At 36.8% G+C, this 21,284-nt stretch overlaps 1 protein-coding gene across 1 annotated transcript in view; it reads right to left on the minus strand.

Moving 5' to 3' along the window:
• LOC104415119 (cullin-1) overlaps window positions 1-16,591 on the minus strand; it is a 50,915-nt gene extending 34,324 nt beyond the window's left edge. Inside the window, 13 exon segments of the mRNA XM_039299176.1 lie at window positions 12,021-12,063; window positions 12,143-12,229; window positions 12,317-12,343; window positions 13,252-13,314; window positions 13,396-13,476; window positions 13,574-13,663; window positions 13,776-13,853; window positions 13,938-14,141; window positions 14,233-14,280; window positions 14,465-14,650; window positions 15,599-15,698; window positions 15,812-15,969; window positions 16,155-16,591. Of these exon segments, the coding sequence (XP_039155110.1) occupies window positions 12,021-12,063; window positions 12,143-12,229; window positions 12,317-12,343; window positions 13,252-13,314; window positions 13,396-13,476; window positions 13,574-13,663; window positions 13,776-13,853; window positions 13,938-14,141; window positions 14,233-14,280; window positions 14,465-14,650; window positions 15,599-15,698; window positions 15,812-15,969; window positions 16,155-16,190 (1,201 nt within the window). The 5' untranslated portion in view covers window positions 16,191-16,591.
• Window positions 16,592-21,284: the final 4,693 nt, after the last annotated feature.

The following is a 21,284-nucleotide window of genomic DNA, read 5'->3' on the forward strand; positions in this document are numbered from 1 at the left end:
AATTAGGAATGTATGGAGCACTCATATGCAACTTTTAAAATGGTACTAAAGAAAAGATTACGTGGATATTACTTCCAAATAGAAAAACTTAATAACTCAAAAAAAAAAAAAATAGGAATGTAATTATCTTGTGTACTTTGAACTTTCGATTATTGTAGGATTTTGTAATTGAATAAGTCAAAACTGTAGGGAAAGGGTCCTAATCTCTAATTCTTTTATTGTAAAAAAGTAAGAGGTATTTATTATCGTCGAATTTTAGTTTGCATTTATAAATTTTAGACATTTAATCATTAATTTTTTTCTAATCTTGTTTAGATGGATAGAGTTCATATTGAAAGCACCTTCTGTAATGAAAATCGATTCAAGAATCCAAAATAGAAGCCCCAACAAAAGGCATCCACAGAGAGGTAGATTTATCTATTTTGCATTATGGATTCATTGTTATTATTGTTTGTATTAAACAGTAGACTTTAAAGCTTAAGAACCTTTTCACTAATAAATCTAGTTAACACGGCCTAATCTTCTCATATATTTGTTTTCAACTTGATAGTAGTTTGCTAAATTAATGCATCTAAACTTTCTTGTAGAAAAAAAACAATCCCTAATCATTTGATACGTGTTGGCTCTCAAGTGAATTTGGATCACATAATATGGTGTTTCCAAATTATTATCTAATAATTATGTAGGATTTTTTGGAAATATATCTCTTAGCATCTATCAGTTGAATTAGCAAATATATTCTGCCAAGACTATAGTACAAGGAATTTCATTGATTTTCACTCAACCGGTAATTTAGATAAGATGATTCGTTGTAACTATTCTCAAAATTTGATTTGCAATCAAGAAAGAATCAGAGGGTTTTCAATCAATGTGGGTATTTATTATTATTATTCTGTTTTCAAATAATATGCCTTACTATAAATGGACTTTGTATTCGTATGAAATGATATGGGGTCAAGTGTCTTAAGGTCTTGTGAATCTTCCCAATGAAACCAAATGTTGGAGCTATATTAGATTAAATTTGTATAAAAATCAATTGAAAATTGCTTTTTTAACTTTAACTTTGACTCATGTGATCCTAAATTTATTTTGTAGTGTGTTAAGGCCCTTCACATTTTCATCTACAACATTTGGATCAACAAGGAAAAGAATTTCTCGACCAATTCGTTATTCCTAATTTGATTTATTTCACTTCATTTGTTTTACGCACAGTCAATATCACTAATCTTAAGTTTAGGCCGTCGGAGAGTCCTTTTATAGCAATTTGATTTGAGCAAAATGAATGATGAGCCATATTATTGCATAATGATTTCATTATTAGTTGCAAGGTTAAATTTTTAAGCATTTTTTCATCTTTTAAATTTTATAGATATTTATAATGACATTAACAATTTCAATTTAAGTAACTGATCATATTTTTCTACTTTTAATTATATATTTCTATTTAACTTTTTCTTCCTTTCTTCATATTCAAGAAAATTGATTCTATGGCCCTCTTCTCGTCTCTAAATTTGAGCTTGCAATAAAGAAACAAAGAAGTCGGGAAAAAAAAATATATGGAGTCAAAAATTAAAACTGGTTGAAGAAGTTTATCGATTTCCTCACCAAAAAAAAAAAAAAAAAAAAATCGCGACTGGCCTTTCACCGTTACATCCTCATTTTGTAGTGGACAATCATGCTAGCCGCTCTCTTTGACTAGTGGCAAGAGAGCAATCTTTTCTAACCAAATTTAGACAACAATAATATACTATTGTCCGTCAAAGATCGTGGTTTCCAACCTTGATTGGTACATTTTCAAGAATATGTGATCCTTGCACCAAATTCCACTACGTGCGTTTTTTGGTCCACATCTCTCAAATTAACTTGACTTTCTTTTCAGATTGTTGAATAAACTCTAGAATCGTTAGTCCATTCTCACTAACATCATCCCAACAAATAGAAATTCTACATTTTTTTGCCACATAAAACTTCAAAATGAGTCATGCTAGAATCATAGCTATTTTTATACAAATACTCTGCTAAATATAAATGATCGTCCGAGAACCACCAAAGTCAATAAACTAGGATCCCAACATGTCCTCCAAAGTCTTTAAGTTATTCTCTCTGAAACTCCATCTATTTGCGGGTGGAAACCAGTATCATAGTTGAATTTACAAGTCAACTCTCCTTGTAAACTTCTCTTCCAGAAAGTAGATAACAATGAAGTCAACATGTAGACCCATTTACATGTTACCATCAAGATTGTACATACACCAACCAAATTCAATGATTAGCTTCTTCTTTTTCTGAAAAAAAAAAGAGAGAAGATATCTACACTCACAATTATTGGGGAAGAAAATTTCAAATACGTGGATTTTTCCAATCATAGATCATGGACTTTGTTGCGTTCGGATCATACGTGCTAATGGCCATTTTACTCCCATGGACTACTCCGCCAATGTCATGTTATAAAAAAAAAAAAATTCCAATTAATTACATTTTAAAATGAGTGGGTATGGTCCTTGCTAACATGTACTAAGCACATGAATTGAAATTCAGTTTCTGAATAGGGTAGTAACAAATTTTTGGTATCATATTCATATTCCCAAGTTTATAAATTTCCAATGCATACCACTTCTGAACTTTTCTTGTCGATCAATTTCCTCTCTAGGAAATTCCCCAAAAATTAAATCATATTATAAGAAAAATAAAATGAGAGATGTATAGTTTCTGCATGAGACTAAAAGGGTTACTTCTCCAACCGGCCATCTTGATTTATGAACGTGTTGACATCCGTTAATCTATATAACTCCTCAATTGATAAGTCTTTTGCCACTTAACTCGCTTGGACAAGTCAGCCCCAGGCCCAGTGCACTGATTTTCTGCATAGGTTATTGTCCCCCTGTTCATCCATTTTGAAGAAAATAGATCAATTAATTGTCGTTTTACTAAATTAATTGAACCATCATAGCTCTTATTAGAGTCACATCAATGTTTATTGATAAACTTCCGTACTCTTGACCAGCCTATCTCCAGGAGCCCCATCCCTCTGGCACCACAACGTATGGGGGATCTGTCTTGTAAAACACAACTCTTGAATGCTGCCTGTACGCCATTCCGAGATAGACGGGCCCTGTCCCCACCACAGAACACCAATTGAAGGCGTACCTGCTGGGTCGCACTTTTATAAGGCATCTGACAAATTTCTGACAACTGCAGCGCCTTCGCAACCACAACGGCCTTTAGGTGCTGCCATTCCAAAACACATATGAATAAACACAAAAAAAGTAACGTTTTTGGAAACCATTTTCAGGAAATCATTTTTCAAGAAAACGGTTAATTTTTCTTTGTTTGGTGATAAATGAATAAAAATATTTTCTGATATTTGGATTGCATTTGAAAAATTATTGAAAGTGTAAAAAAGGAAGATGAGGAAGTGAAGCCAATGGGAGCGTAGGAGGGGCTAGGGTTGGAGGAGGCGGCGATGACGAAAATGAGGGGACAAAGGAGAAGGAGAGAGGGGATGAGGAGTTAGGGTTTACGTTCACAGGCAAAAGAAAAAGAGAAAAAAAAAAAAAAAGAAAATATATAATAATAAAAAATAATAATTTTTAATTAGAAATTTTTTTAATAATAAATTTTTCAAGCAAGGATCTTAAAACATTTTAGAAAACATTTCCGATTTTTTCAAAAGGAAATCATTTTCCTAACTTTAAGCTTTGGAAAAAAACATTTTCATTGACTATGAAAATATTTTCTGTTGACTCATTTTCTTAAATGAACTAAATGTTGAAAAATGAGAAAAACGTTTTTTCGAAAATTGTTTTTCACAAAACAAACACACTCGTAGATTACAAGATTTTACGGTAGTAACAACTATACAAAACAAGCAAGTACTTAGGGCATCTCTAATTATCGACTCTTGAACTTTCTTGGTCGAGGAAGCAGTTAACTTTAAGTGGAGAAGTAGGTCGAGCTTCTTTCTTCTTGACCGAGTTCTCGATTGAGGATTTCTTGGTCGATGTGTGTGTCTTTGATATCAAAATCTCGTCAGAAAATATTCGGTCGAATCTAATGATGCACTTGGTCGAAGTACTCATGCTTCTTTTAGCAAATTCAGCATGCAATCATCACATTACATGGCTTCAACGGCAACTTTTGTATCAAACGAAGGTAAAGGATCTTGGGCTAAAAATCGAGTGTCGACAAATTCATACTCTGATTTTTTGAAAAACTTCAAAAAGAGAAAAAATATCGTATTTCCATGTCTGATGAAATTTACATCATCCAAGCTCTTCAAATGAGATGGGGGCATGCAGGCGGAATCGGATGGGCTGGAGAAGACAACAGTTTGCTAAAGTAACTGCAAGCTAATGACGTGGGGGAGGAGATGAATCGTAGAATAGGAAAAAAAAAATTAGAAAACTCAATTAAAATTACAAAATGATATCATTTTGTATGGTTGTCGTTGATTGGACCGTTAGGTTAGCAAATTTTTTATTAAAATTGGGCGGACGGATTATATTTGAAACCATCAAAAGGTTCTACGAATACATTGGCCTAATTGCAAAGTTTATAATGACCTACCATATTATAGATTTAGTATTTTTTGGACAATTTTTTCACGAGGAATATGTGTGTGTGTGTGTGTATTCGTGGAATATGCCTTGTTCTTTTGACAAAAATAACTTGATGTGTCATGAACTTTTCAAATTTAGGAATTATATATTCAAAGAGGTAGGGATCTATGTAATGCCTCATTTTATAATATGGAATTAGTATTATCGTGTAACCTCAAAAGAGATTGTTACATTTCTCTATAACGTAACTCACTTAAATAGAAGTCCTTTCATACATGACCCTGATGTTTGATGTATGCGTGAGAAGACTTCTCGTGAAAATATTATCTTTCTCGATTGATACTTATGGGAGACTAGAATAAAATTCCAAAGATCTCATCCTCGTATAGGAAGGTCTTTCTTTTTGGGTAAATAGGAATAACGTCTTGCAATGATTTGTGTCCATTTTTAGAGGTGATCAATTCCTGGTCAATTTTCGGTCCAATAGAACCAATCTAACACGAAGTGAAAGAGAAAAGGAGCTTGAAGAATTTCTTTGTATTCACTTTGATTTTATATGTATTCTTTATGTGTATTTGTATTTACAATGTGCAAAAAAAAGGAAAATACAAAGATATAAAATCATTTTGAATCACTAATTGATATCAATCTCAACCTTAGATTGATTTAAGAATCTTCAATCAAATCAATTGCACAAGTCATATCTCAAAAACGGTCACTTTTTCTTCCCACTACTTGAAAGTGGAATGAGATAGTGTTTAGTTTACATTTTATTAATTTTTTTTGCAAAAAGGTATATGTAGTGTCACGACCCGAACCCCAGGCACATGCACATCCCTCAATGGTCGATTTTAAATTTGCAACATCCCAGGAATTGTTGCCGACCCATTCATTTATTTTGCACATGCGGAAACGTAAACAATCTCCATACAACAAAACAGTGGGATAGAAACGTAGGATATTATTTTTCACAAACCACAACTACAACATTATCATATCTATGTAAATAGACCAGTTTAACACCCCCAAGGTTTGATACAAAAGTGAAGCTATTCGATTAACCACTAACTAAGCTTCTATTTATAAAACTAGGGTTTACTATTACAATACCATACTTCTCAATATCTCGGGGTGAGCTGTCACCCTACATCCGGTCTTGACGGAAAACCCGTCATCACTTGGAAGGAGATAGCGAGAGTCCTATTCCTCCTTTCTGCGACCGACTGTACACGATCCAGCCTTCCTCCATTTAAGAACCTGAAAAATGTTAGCCCTCTAAGGGGTGAGATCACATCTCAGCGAGTAAATCTCCTAATTCCAGATTAGGTGAAGGGTACATCCAGCATGCAATCTAATCACATTTCTTACCACTCTTTTAACACCAGCAAGTTCCTGCATATTAGCATCAAATAAAATATTCCTAACAGTATCAAGTTCACACATCACAGGAATACTTTAACATAGGCATGTGCAAGGTGTGAATATCCATGTAAGCATACAGGCCATAGTCAATGTAACAGACAACAGTCTTCCGGCAAAACCGGGCATCTCATATGTCACAAATGATGTCAATGCTCGGATAACAGATCTTCCGGCATAACCGGGCATCGCCTCACACCGTTGAGCGCGGTAACGTCTACATCTAGACGGCATTCCAATTAAGGAGCATCGGTCCGGCCTCCACCTGCGACCGGCATCCGTTGACGTGGGGCATTCCCGAAGGAGCATCGCCCGGCCTCAAAGGCTCGTAGCGGAATCTCATGTTGTGAATGCATATGATCAATTTCACATTTCAATAATCAATTATATACAGCATCCACAGCATCAATTGAGCACTTTCATGGCAAGAATTCTTCAAAACAAGTATATATTCTTATTCATCCAAATTGATAGAGAACTGCCCAATAACGCTCTTCCAATTTCGAAGTCAGAAAGTCATCCATACGATCTCGAAAAATTATCAAATTCGGATACGTGCTAGAAAACATATAAACAAACATTTTTCATGAAGACACCGAGATCCAGATCCCTCTGGATTCGGCCCAGAAATTGTTTCTATCCAGCACAAAAATCGGGTCCAGTTCCAGAGAGCCAAACCTATCGAAATCAGTTCGTTTTTGGGTCGAAATCTGCTTCGTTTGACTTGAAATTTAAGTATGTTAAACTAAAAGTTATAACAAACAACTTTCGTGAAGGAACCAATTGGAAATTCGACCTCTAAAGGTCATTAACAGCCCTCAGAATCATAATAGGTCACGGATTACAAAACTGTCCGATTACTGTTCCGAGGATGACGTCATTAAAATCGTCATCTTTTTAATTTCTAAAAATTAAGAGAAAAATATATGTTATTATTTAAGATGTTCACAACGTTTCTTCAGAACAAAATCATTTCAAAATCGCAACACAAAGTTGTCTACAAAATTAGCAAAACATACACGTTCTAGAAACTGTTTCAGTAATCTACTACTGTTCTAGTCCGAATCTTCCACCACGACTTTTGTTTTGCTCTCTAAGCCTTATCTAAGCTTTTCTATGTCTATCATAACGTCCCTAACCAACATCTATCCATATATAACGCCATCTACATATTTTTAACTTGTACAAATTCCTAATAGAGGTACTCAACCCCTAGTCCAGATTTAGAAGACAACTCACCTAAACACAGCTAACGGCGGCTCTCGTTGGTGGTTGAACAGCAACACAGAGACCAGCCTTGATCCTCTTGGTGATGGTGTTGAGCCGAAACCGCAGAAGATTGTGATGTGGTATGATGGCAACAGCAACACACAAACTTATAAATTTTTCGGTAGAGGAAACTAAGTATGGAGTTTGGTCGTTCAAGAGGAAGCAGAAATGGAAGTATCACGTTTAAGGGAAGAGAAAGCAACGGTTTGTACGTTGAAAGAGACAAAGGAAAAGAATAAACTAAGAGGAAGAAAGGAAAGATGGAAACTGCCGTGTAAAATACAGCAGGCAGACTTACAGCAAACAGACTTCTATGCGTAAGAAAAAGGATGGGGAAGGAGAGTGAAAATTGATGGGAAGTTTCATTGAAGTTTCCTTCAGCCTTTTGCCTAATTTTCCATGGAAAATTTGGCCACCCATCACCCTCATAGGCCCCACCAAGTTTCCAACATTGTTTCTTCTAGAGGAGATGAAAGAAAAGGTTGGAAATCTACGTAAACGGCTTAATCCGAATTTTGAAGTGATTCTCATAGCCTTTTCCCATGGAGAATGAGTTCGTTTCCTTATCAAGTGGTCCCCCTATCTTTTCCAAGTCAATTTCCATTAAATACCAAGGAAATTGAGGTGAGGTTGTAGGAGAGAGGGATTCCTACGAATTTCTTTTTCTTTGAGAAGACTTCTCTTCTTTATTTAATTACCAATCTAACATCCCATTCAATAGGGTCAAGTCCTTTAGTAACCAATTATAATACCTCTTAATTTGTTTCACATTAGAGGTCTTAAAATCCTACTTAAAATGTGGCAATTCCATTGCTCTTCTAATTTGCTGATCTTGCATATTTCGTGAACAATTCCCATCATCCATAAATTTTGAGAAGTCGCAACAATGTCCTTGGGATGAATTGTGACACGTGACAATTCTTAATTTCTGTAATCGACATCATTTCCTCGGTTAATTTCAGTCAAAATGTGATTTTTAGCACAACTTAAACTATCGGTTAGTTTTTGGGAACTTTTGGTGCACTGACCCGTGGTCGATTATTCCCGAGCCACGATATATATTTTCGACGCATTGGCAACTCTCGATTGTCGTGAAAAATCTCGAAGTTTCAATTACGAGCACGGGGTACCAAAACAACGAAAAATCGGTTTAGTGCCGATCGACGAGAAATTTGTAATTAGTTGGAATCACCCAATCCTAATTTTATTTCTATCGAATCGACCTATTTCCGATTTCGATAGATTTTTGTGCCGAACTGATCCTTGTAGACTAATACGGTCGAGCGGTCGATTCTGGTCGAATTTTCAAGTCTGTTGCATCAAAATTCTTTAATAACTTTCCCGATTAGTCAAGTTATCTCATGAGTGATCAGCTCAGAGAATAGCGCTATAGACACGTCGACGAAAAGCCCGAATTATTTAATTGAAAACAGAAGTGAAAAATCAGACTGTCACATGTAGTCGGTTCGGTTCCCTCTTAGAACCGGGAACTAGATTGTCCAGACTCAATTCTACATTTAAGAATTAGGAACTGGACCGACACTCATAGGAACCAGACCCACATGCCAGTTTAGGTGGTTTTTGGTTTGGATGCTCCATTTTGCACACGGCTACTATTTTATAGACAATCAACAAAATGGCATTAAATTGAGGCCAAAATGTAAAAAACAAAAAAAAAAAAATTGGTTTTCAGCCCTTCAAACCTAAGATTCAGGAAATTTGTTTTGTGCTCTAAATATGGCCCTCAATTAACAAAGGAAGACAAAAAAAAAAACTAGCCTAATCTCCCATGAAAATAACACAAGCAATATCTCAGGTTATTGCAATTTGCCACTTCAATCTGGCAACTAAAATGCAATTGTGAATCTAAAACCCAAGTAGCTTGCTCTCAATGTAAATGCTCTAACTTCATTTCTACAACCATTTCTTTTTACACATATTGTCACTTCTTCTGAGAGCTTTTTCCCCTTGTTGGGTTGCTTCTGTGGGAAGGCAGCTTCTCAAATACATTAATGAACTCTCTCATTCACCTCATTCAGCCACTTTTGGCTTGGACAAAGGATAAGTGAAAATGCCAATGAAAAAAGTCACATGATGTCCGCTTGGTTCAGCTTTGCAAAAGAGGTCATGGAGACCATTCTATTATTTTTCAGATCCAAAATAGATGATATGTAGATCTCATTAAGCCACATATGACTAAACAATTTCTTCTTCACATATTAATTAAGCCACATCTTGTTTGCTACATGCTTTCATAGCTATTATGGCCTCATTGGAAAGCACAATTTGGCAAAGTCTAGTAGTGAATGAAAAAAAAAAAAACAATCAAATTTAGGTTTCACTTATTTGGCGGAAAATATGACATTTCTAAAAAAAATATATTTTTTAGGAAAATGATAATATTTTTTTGTGTTTGGTTGAAATCTGAAAATGAATTAAAAAATAATTTCTACTGTTAAAAATTCTAATTTTTTAATCATTTTTTTTCTTTTCTTTTTCTTTGGCCAATTGCCGGCTATAGCGATGGCCGATGACTAGTCACACGTGAACTCAAGTCTCACTAGAGGTCGCCAAAGCCTCGCCGACCTCTGGCAACCTTAGGTGAGGCTAGAGCTCCACCTAGTTTGGTAGATTTGTTGTGGCTTGATTGGTAAGGTTGAGCCTCACTAACTTGTGGCATGGCTTGAGCTTACCCAGCCAGTTGTTGACTGCTGCCGTGGCTGGTGGCTAGTCGAAAGAGAAGAAAAAAAATTAAAAAATTAAAAACAAATTAAAAAAAAAATGCGTTTGGTGAAAGAAGATGCTTGGTGTAGAAGTAAACAAAAATAGGATGGAAAATGTTTTCTGCTTTTTGAAGAACGAAATTTTTTTTTTCTACTTTTGAATGTGTTTTATCTATTAGTGGAAAATATTTTCTTTAACTAGTTTATTTTTCGTGAACTAAACGCTGCAAAATCCGAATATTTTTATTTTTTCTAAAAATTGTTTTCCGTGTGAAACCGATGTAGCCTTAGTGAATATTGGTCATAATTGCACGTAGGCCCGTGACATAACCCATGTCGTAGACAAAATAGAAATAGGCACGGACCATTTATGTGGAGTACTGGCCGTGCCCCCGACTCTGTGATCTATCACACGGGGTAAAGTGAATCTTCCCATTCATATCGTTTGAGGTTACTTCTATTTTTCACTTTTTAATTTTTTGTTATTTTTTGCAACTCATGCACTTTCATTCATCTTCAATTTAAACTCTATTAAGCTTTAAAGACATAAACATTGACATGTAAAATCACATTTTTGTCATAAATTTCTGGAACTTAACCTATTGTTTTTTATTTTCAAAATACCAAGGAAAATTCTCAAATAGACGTGATGAGTAAAAAGAAAAAAAGAAACTGCTCTAAATGCGTCTATGACAAGTCCACGTATTTCGTTTTGTATGGACTACTGTGCATCTATCGACCTTTGTGCTTCAAATTATGATTGGTACTCAAGTTTGAGCAATTCTATAGTAACAATTGTTCCATTTTTTTTAGAGTTTCGAAAAATAACCTGATCCCGATGGAATTCTTGATGGAACGCCTATAACAAAATGACACGATGTGGAGATTGGAATTTGAGCAAGCAAGTGGCCCAAATACTGTCGGACAAAGTTTTGTTCTACTAATGCATGTTCATCAACGTACAAGATACATTGACAAACTTCCAAGGGTGTCACTACTTCGGGTCTTATTACATCGAGCGTGCCATGGATTTCATTTGGGGCTACAGCCGGTCCATGTATCAGGTCAAGCACAGACATGACATAAGCGAGAAACGCGTCAATTCTCCATAAACTATAGTCGCAACCATGAATTATTTCCGGACTTAGGAAAGCAAGAGTATATGCTGGGCTGCAAGATAAACGCAATTGTGGAGATCCTAGGTGGATTGGCAAGCTATATCACGGTTTAGGGCAGCATTAGCGTGACAGACACTAGCAGGTACGAGTTTTCTCCCATTTTTTGAGATGTAGTTGCCAGCGAGAAAGTTACACCAAACAGTTCCTTCTCGTCATTAATAAGGGCCACTTGACCATGCACATAGACATAAAAATCATCTCTTTCAATATTACACAGCTTGTTGTCAAAGAAGGGCAAGAGGGAAAGAAAAAAAAAAATTCCTGCTTGAGATGGATGCATTGTTGATCTTTAAGAATCCTAGACAGTTGGCTTCATAAATGAGGAATTAGTATGTTTTAAGTGGTTTGGCTCATTGTACAAGTGCAAATCCTCACACAACCAAATATGAAGTACCGCATATCTTGATAAATCAATTCATTAGTGGAAGGAAAATGTTTCGATCAATTTCCAATTTCATGCCATGACCAAATGTAATCTGATCAAATGATATTTACCGAAAATTTCTCATTTGGAGCGCTTTTTAGATCATTCGAGCAAGGGTTTTAAAGCAAACAACGGTTTTTGACAATACGAAGAGAAGGTGCTCTCCATGATGAGTTTGAGTTGTCTCAAGCCCTGAAATGGACTGCGAAGACTCAGATGCAGCTCAGGTCTGGTGAAAGGTCTAATGGAAATACAAACAGAGAAATTTACAAAATAAGATATGAAGTAGATAGAACTACAGAAGAGGAAATCAGGAGCGGTAGAATGTGATGTTGATTACCTTCTCAAGCGTTTCCTCAATAGCTTCATCACTCAACTTCTTACTGCGGGCCTTATTTAACATCATTGTGACAAAAAGCGGCCAGCGGTTCTGCACTTGAGCTTTTACCGACTCCCTTATTGCAGAAGGCCTTGAAAGCCTCCTTTAGAGCCTACAGAAGAGCAGAGAACTCTACATTAAGCATAAACAAGGGATGCCCGGAGGCAAAACCACCACCACCACCAGCATACCTCATGAAAAAGAGTGTGGTTCTGGAAACAATCCTTGACATATGCTAGGTACTTATCGTGCAATTCACTTATTTTCCTCACAAAAACCTGCAAAACGTGCACGTATATCAGCTTCCTTTCAATATTCAGCCTCCTTTATCCAAAATAAAATTTGAAAATAGTAGGTAGGATTACTTGTTCTTGCAGACCAACCACATCCTTCTTCTCAGCCTGCAAAAGAAACATGATCACCAGATCAGCACACTAATGAAATGACTGTTCAACAGGATCTTTAAGCAGATTAAATATCAACGACAGAGCTATGCAGTGTAAACATCTGACAGTTTTCCAGTAATCCGGTCACCCGTGGATGTGTGAACTTTGCTCAGCAGCAACCTCTATTCTACTTTCATAGGCCAGAGAGAGATTCAGGTAAATGGAGTTTCCAAGCCACTATTAAGCAATGGTGCAACAGGCTGCTTTGACTGCTAGTTTCATTGGTCTTAGTTCAAGTCTCTCATCCCAACTTCAGAGGTTCAGGCATGGCAATTATTCACATGCATTCTCCTATTTCATGTTTCAGTCCATTGAAATTCACATCCCCAATTGACAAAGAAGTAAAATCAAATGGCGCATGCACCAGATAAACATGCCTGCTTCTTTAAGGAATATGGAAACTCTATATAGGATGTGCCAAAGTCATGATAGAAGTTGGAATGGAAGCATGCATCAGATGACCTCTAATCACCTCTTAAACTCACTTTCTCATGACTAATTTAATGACAGCAACCAAATTGGTTAATCATAAAGTGTCTTCTGTTCTTCCAAACAAGATGTCTATCAACACACATCCAAACGCATCTCTGCATTTGCAATATGCATCCACAAAGTATCTACAATTCTCTCACTTCATCATTATGATTTTACTAAGGATGAAGTGCCTTCTCAGACACTGGAGTCCATAATCTATTAACAAAAATCATTTTAGCTAAGTGAAACAAGATATCCTTCAAATTAGACAATTTTTGGTGACTCACTAAGATTCTATAGCACATCAAGTCCTATGAAAGCATGCACTTCAGCAGTCTGAAAAGCTAAAAGAGTACAAGAAACAAAATAAATGTGCATACTTTCTCGTTGCTTGCTGCATCTTCAGCTTGTTTGACTAAGGCTGTACCTTCAGCAGTAACATGCTGCGCCATAAGACAGAAATAAGTTTGAGAAAACATATAAGATCTACTTCCCAGATAAAGCACGATTCTGCAGTTAATGACCTGTTTAAATATATTTGCAACAAGATCCAAGCCCATAGGAATTTTAGAAAACAGCTCAAACATTCTCGACAAATCCTCCACCTAAAAAGCAAGCATTCGAGTCAGTAATAAAGCATCTTTCTTTACAAAAATCAGAACTACCAAATGGAAATATAATAAGTAAAGCAAAAGCAAGCACCTTATCATCTCTAAGCAATGCACAACACCCGGAGTGCTCTTTTTCAAGTAGTTGATTTGCATAGACAGACAGTAATTCGTGTTGGACTTTCTGCAGAAATCAGGAAGTAAACCTTGCAAATTAGAGATGACAGACTAAATAATAATGATATACCACAACTTCATGCAGAACTGTCATTCCAAAGGTTATGCCAATTACCAACCTCGAGTAACTTTGGCTCACTACTTGGATGCAGGTAGTGAGAAACCCTGTCTCTCTCACGTTTTAGACACTCTTCAGCCTGTGATCGCCAGTAAACAGATTAATACCATTAAAAACAATCAACTGCAACATTTCAGGCTAATGGTGTAAAGTGTAAGCTTGCCTTCAGCATGTAATCTGGAGAAGAGTCTTCTAGTATCCAATTTGAAGCCTTCTTAGAATAGTAAGCAGCAGTATCTTCAAGCAGTGATGCTTCAAAGTCACTTTCATAACGATCCATATGCCCCATCCCAATCTCAACAAATATATCCAAAACCTTCTTCAGTAAAGGTCGGTCAATTTGCTTTCCCTCGCGTTCTTGATCAATCTAATCAAAATTAAAACCGGTCATAATGACTAATGAGATTTCTAGAATTAAGAAACCTGTCAAGGATCTGAGGGGATGGATACAATCATACAAGAGAGATAATAGTATCCCTGACTTCTGCATATAACTCCCTGTATACCTGAAAACATCATCAATGAAGTGCAATGAGGTAACTGTCAACACACATGGAAAAAGTCGACATCATCAATCTGACATCATTAATCTGCAAGTCAGCATAATTCAGACATATTTGAACCATGAATTCTTCTGCAAATGATCAACAGAAAGAGGACATCACACATACGAGGTCACTGGTGACATACCAGATCACGAAAGCTGGTCAAACCAACTTCATTAAGGGGCGGCAATGATCTTCGAGCAATGAAGTACCGGTCCAGATAACGGAAGAAACAAGTTAGCCACCTAATCATCACCTTATGGTTTGCCCACCTTGTCACAAGTTCTGTCAGCAGAAACTCCTCATGCTTCTCCCTCAATGAAGGCAATACCTAAACAAAAGACAGACCATGAAGTTAATGGAAATAGAATACTTGAGAACCCAAAGCACATTTTGTCCACAGTGAAAATCGTGTGTTACACCACACAAAGGGTTAATTATGAAACTTCTAAGCTTTATGTCATCAGAGAAGGATGTCCATAGCATGAATACTACCATCAGTTTGATTAAGTACCAAAAGATAGTGTCTAACTAAAGATGCAATGATTAAGAGAAAGCTTGCATACAGCATTTCAAAAGGTCAAGAAGGGCTCTATAAGTACACTGCATTTGTTATCTTCCATCAGAAAAATCAATAAATCAGTTGCAATAATTATATCAAATTTACACCAAGAAATTATTTGGTGCAATAGCATACGCTTCTTCATGGATATTGTATTTTCCAACAAGTCTGAGTAGTTTCTCATGTCCCACAAGGAGGCTGCAATCAAATTTGAGCACTTCACTATATAGCTCAAAGTTTGCTGATAAATGCCATATAACTAGAAAGTTATTGGTCATTAGTGCCCCACCTTTCTCAGATCTTGTCCAATTGATGATCTCATCTTAGCATGATTTTCCCACCTCAACTACAAGAACAAGTTCCGGTTTTTCACTCGAGAGATGAATTGGCATCACAACTAAAAAATTTTGTGGCCGAAAACTTGTGAACAATGATGAATCTTTAACAATCCCAAAACCTTAATCATTGGACCAAATGCCCACTGGCACCTCAAAACCAGCATTAATTTTGAGGAACGTCACCTGGGAATTCTTTTAACACACATCAATAACACACATCAATGGCAACTCTTCATGCCCATTTGCAATACAATAAACAGATAGAACTTCAATTTCTCCAGCAGCTTCTAGTTATCACTGTGTTGTGCATATTTCTCATATGCCCATTATGAAAGTAAATTTAAAATAGCACAAGCAACGCAATTTTCTAATTTCTCACCTCTGAATTGATGTACTCTTCAAAGGATTCTCTGTACTTGTCATAGAGTTGCTGGGAGTAGTCATGAGGAGGCTTCTGAGTACACATATTGTAAACCGTTCTGCAAACAACATCAAAGAAATCAACGGCAGTTGACAAAAGTTATGATCATGCAGCTCAGCAGGCACTAGGCAGGCATGTCCAGAAAAAGAGCAGAGCACAGAGGCGAAATACTCGTATATCGTCATGTAGTCCTCAGAGCTGAATTCGGGCCCAGGAAGCCCTTCGATGAGCTTCGCGATACCCTTCTGCACAAACTCCCATCCTTGTTCTAGGTAGATCGTCTTCCTGTCGCCCATGCCCCTAGGACCACACCCTGACTCTTGATTCCTCCGCCGGAAGAACAAATTCACAGCTCAGATTCTCGCCAATGCAAAAGCACCAAAAAACACTAAAACCCGCAAGATTCAACAACGAAGTGCCCAATAACACATAGGTAACAAGCTTCTAGTTATAAAGCAAGGATGATTACTGCAGGCCCTCAACAAATAGAAGGCGTAGGGAGAGAAAGAGTGACCTGATTAGTGGAACAGTGAAACGGAACTGCTGCCATGACAATGACGAAGAGAAGAACGAACTGGCAATGACTGAGACATCAGTCTGAAAACCGGAGAGAGAGAAGAAGATGAACAAAGAAAATGTCTTGGGACTTGACTTTCTTGTTTTTTTATCTCTCGTCTCCGCTAGCCAATCGCTTTCTCCTCATTCTTTCATGCACAACAATAATTTATAAAACGCAGAGGTTGCTCTTTCTTTGTTAGAAAAAGGTTGTGTTACTGGTTACAGGCACGATCTAGTCTTTCTCGTTGCTGGTTTTAAGAATATAGTGAAGATAAGCAAAAGAAAACCACCATCTTGATCCCGCGAGCGATATCTTGAGCGAAGTAGCTTCAGAGGCAGGGCTTCTTGATTCGGAAGCGTCCGAAGGATGACAGAGCCGAAGGAGAAGATGGGGTTGGGTCAACGTGTTAAATTAATATTTCGAATTTGAATTCAGATGATGATTTGTTAAACTGAATTTTATTGATAAAAATTTCTCAAATAGAAGAAACTTTGTCGGACTCCATGAAGGATTACAAAAAAATGAAATAAAAAGAAGATACGGATTTCTTTTTTTTCTGTGGAAGTTTACCGAAGGTTGTTATCCTGGTGGGGGATCTTGACTTTTGGACGCACATACACAATATTTACGCTTGAGTTTATTTTTAGCCCATGGAAATTAAAGGGTGGAGTCTCTACATGTGGAGTCGAAAAGTTGGTGGGCCCAAGTCAAATATTTGACATTTGGGCACACGTATATTAATAGAAACGAATTCTCCTTTGGCGTGCGTGAAGCGACTGAAACTCTACGAAAGAAAACGAGCTGCACGTAGGAGTCGCACAATGTCAAGCTGAAGAGAGCTGCGCGCGTTTTTGTTTCAAGCTTGAATGCGAGGTAATATTATGTTGTGAGTTTATATTCAAGTAAATTGTTTATTTATAAATATTTTAAGTTTGGAGTTAAATTTAGATATGAAAAATACTCGAAGATGTGAGTGATTTATAAACTTGATTCTCTTATTTTAGTGGATTATTTGATGCGCTCTCCCATGGACGTAGATACGATACTCGGATCGAACCGCGTAAATTTTTGGTGTCCTTATTATTTCTCATTTATTTTTCTGATGATTTCGCGTTGATGTAAATTGCAAGATCTTGTCGTTTCCGCATCTTAGTATTCCAACAATTGGTATCAGAGCTTAGGATCAAATATTTTTATTATGATTTGGAGCTTTTGCTTGTCTGATTATTATTTAAAAATTATATTATTACAATTATGTTTGAGAGGAAATCTGAAATTGAAAAGTTTAACAAAAATAACAACTTTGTGTTATGGAGCATCAAGATGCGGGCTTTATTGACAACCTAAGGTTTTGCCAAGGCACTAAATGGTGAAGATGAGTTGCCTATTATAATAAGTCTCAGAGAGAGTAGAGCTAATGGAAAGAGCAAAGAGCACAATTCTGTTAAATTTGTTGGATGAGGTTTAAATAAAAATTGCTTAGGAGAAGGATGCCGCAGCATTATGGGCAAAACTTCAAGCGCTCTATGTGAAGAAATGTTTGAACAATCGCTTGTACATGTTGAAAAAAATGTTTCAATTGAGATATACTAAAGGTACGTCTATCAGAACCCACCTAAATGAATTTAATAAACCAATGATGGATCTAAAGAACGTCGGTAAGATACTTGATGATGAAGAACATGACATGATATTGTTAGCCTCTTTATTAGAGTCATGAGAGCACTTTATTGATTCACTGTTGCAGGGGTGTACTACAATTACCTCAGAAGAGGTAAAGTATACCTTATTCTCTAAGAAGTGACAAAGAAAATTGCGAGATGATGGTCTAGCGCAAGGAGTAGCACAAGCACTGATGATTCGGGATAAAGAACAACATCGAGGGCCTAGTAGCAGCAGAGGTAAAAGCATATCGAAATCACGCCATAGAAAGACCAAAGGATGCGTGAAGTGCTTTGAGTGTCATGAGGAGGGGCACATCAGGAAAGATTGTTCAAAGCGGATGAATAAAACTAATAGGTAAAATGCCACAAGCAGTGCAGCAAATGTTGCTGAAGGGAGTAATAGTGATGTAGAAGCCATTTTATGTGTAACTATTATCTTGTCAAGAGACGAATGGGTGCTAAATTCGGGGTGTTTTTATCTGACACCTCATAAGAACTAGTTTACTACTTACCAAACTGCAGATGGTGGTAGAGTTCTTTTGGGGAATAACACAGTCTATAAGGCTGTGGGGATAGGGACAATTCAGATTCAGATGCACGATAGGGTGGTGCACACATTGACAGATGTGAGGCATGTACTGGAATTCAAGAAGAACCTTATTTCTCTAGGGACACTCAATGACATCAGGTGTAGATACACCGCTAAAGATGGAATACTGAAGATCTTTCGAGGTGCTATGATAGTGATGAAATAATAAAAAAATAAATACTCTCTATCATCTACTAGAAGAGACCATGATCAGAACCGCTGCTGTTTCATCAAGTGAGTCAAACTCTAACTTGACTCAATTATGGCATATGCATTTATGGCATATGAGCGAAGCAGGTATGACAATGCTGAGTGAAAGGGGATTGTTGAAGGGTTAAAAGACAGGGAAGTTAGACTTATGTGAGCATTGCATCTTTGGGGCTCGTCTTCAATTCCTTTGAAAGGAGGTGCCCGATATATGCTGACATTTATCGACAACTACATTTATCGACATTTGATTAGTTCAAGAAATTTAAAGCATTAATTGAGAAGTAGTCAGATGAACAAATCAAATGCCTGAGAATTGATAATGGCATGGAGTTTTACGGTAAAAATTTTAACGAGTTCTACGAGAAAGAAGGTATTGTGAGACACCGCACAATATCTGGAACACCACAGCAGAATGACGTAACGCATAACAGAAGAACAGAACTTTGCTTGAGTGAGCTCGATGCATGCTTTCGCATGCAGGACTTGGTAAGGAATTTTGGGCTGAAGCAATGAACATGGCATGTTACCTGGTTAATTGATCTCCATCATTTGCTATCAAGTGGAAGACTCCTGAGGAAGTATGGTCGAGGAAACCTGTTAATTATTCTGGATTACGTATATTTTGATGTCCTATGTATGGTCATGCAAATGATGGTAAGCTTGAACTGAGGGTGAAGAAGTGCATATTTCTAGGTTATACACATGAGGTGAAAGGTTACAAGCTCTGGTGCATCGATCCCATATCACATGATTTTCTAATTAGTAAATATGTGATCTTCGATGAGACTGCAATACTTCAACAGAGGAGTTCTGAAACACAACCAGCAGAGAAACCAGATTATGGTGTCATTAGTGAGGTAGAACTTCAGGTTGAGACTCTAGAGACCTCGAAGGTAACTGAAGTTAAGACTGCAAATGAAGCCGCAATTCCTTAAGTTTGTGATAGTGAACAACCAGCAAAGCAGTAGCACACTATAGCCGTAGATAGATAGAGAAAACAAATTAAATCACTGATACGTTATGGTTATACAGATATTGCTTATCCATTGATTGTAGGTGATGAGGTGAAGATAGATGATCATTCGTCTTATTCCGAGGCAATAGCTAGTTCGGAGTCGTCACAATGGCTAGGGGCTATGAGCGAAGAGATTGAATTACTTCATCAAAATCAGACATGGGAGCAACCAAAAGATTGTCGGAAGTAAATAGGTCTTTAACAGAAAGAAGGCATTCCTGATGTTGAGACAAAGAGATATAAGGCAAGACTTGTGGCGAAGGGATATACACATCGAGGGCATTAACTACAACGATGTGCTCTCTCTTATTATAAGACATACTTTTATTCGTATTTTATTTACCTTAGTTGCTTCGCAAGATAGCAACTAGATGTGAAAACTGCATTTCTTCACGATGAGTTGGAGGAGCAAATTTATATGAGACAACCAGAGGGATTTGCTATTCTAGGTAAGGAAGATCATGTTTGCTTGTTGAAGAAATCTTTATATGGGTTGAAACAGTCTCCTAGGCAGTGGTATAAACATTTTGATATTTTCATGACTAGTCAAGATTATTCAAAAAGTCAGATGGATAGTTGGGTTTATTATAGGAGATTGAAGAATGGTTATTTGATTTATCTACTCTTATATGTTTATGATATGCTGATAGCAACTAAGAATATATCCGATATTGATGTGCTGAAGAAGCAATTAAATGCTAAATTTGAAATGAAAACTTTAGGTACTGCAAAGAAAATTTTGGATATGGAGATTTTACGTGATAGGATTGCAGAAGTTTTATGTCTATCTCAGAAAAAATATATTGAGAAGATCATGGCACGTTTTAATATGTAGTCGGCAAAATTTGTAAGTACACCTTTAGCGAAGCACTTTAAAATTTCAAATAAATTATCACTGCAGACTGATGAGGAGGAGCATATGTCCCATGTTCATTATTATAGTGTCGTAGGTAATATTATGTATGATATGGTGTGCACTAGGCATGATATTTCACAAGCTGTGAGCATGGTTAGTCGTTATACAAAGCATCCTGGTAAAGTTCATTGGGAAGTGGATCCTTAGATATTTGAAGGGATCCTGGGTATAGTTTGGCAATGATAGTGAGACCACTGATTTTTGGATTTAGATACGCATAACTTTGACGTCTTTAGGTGGTGCAGTTAATTGGAAAGCATCCTTACAGGATCACATTACCTGTCTTCAATTGAGGCGGATTACATGGCACTAACCTTTGTAACAAAAGAGATGATATGGTTACGAAGTTTGCTCTCGTACTTTGAATTAGAACAAAAAAAGTGTGGATATACACTGTGATAACCAATGTGCGATATATTTGGCGCATAATCCAGTTTATCACGAACAAACAAAGCATATCAACATTAGGTACCACTTCATCCGAGATGTCTTAGTTAAGAGTAATGTTATTGTCAAAAAAATTACTACAGCAAATAACCTAGCAGACATGATGACTAAGTTTGTTCCTCAAACTCTGCTTGAGCTCTATTGGCGCCTATGGAGAGTGAGCGCCCATCGGGACGTTGAGAGAGCAGCTTAGATAGTGAGCACTATAACTTGACTTCAAACATCGAGTCAATGTGGAGAATTG

This window comes from Eucalyptus grandis, chromosome 8 (genome assembly GCF_016545825.1).
Source record: "Eucalyptus grandis isolate ANBG69807.140 chromosome 8, ASM1654582v1, whole genome shotgun sequence".
NCBI lineage: Eukaryota > Viridiplantae > Streptophyta > Magnoliopsida > Myrtales > Myrtaceae > Eucalyptus > Eucalyptus grandis.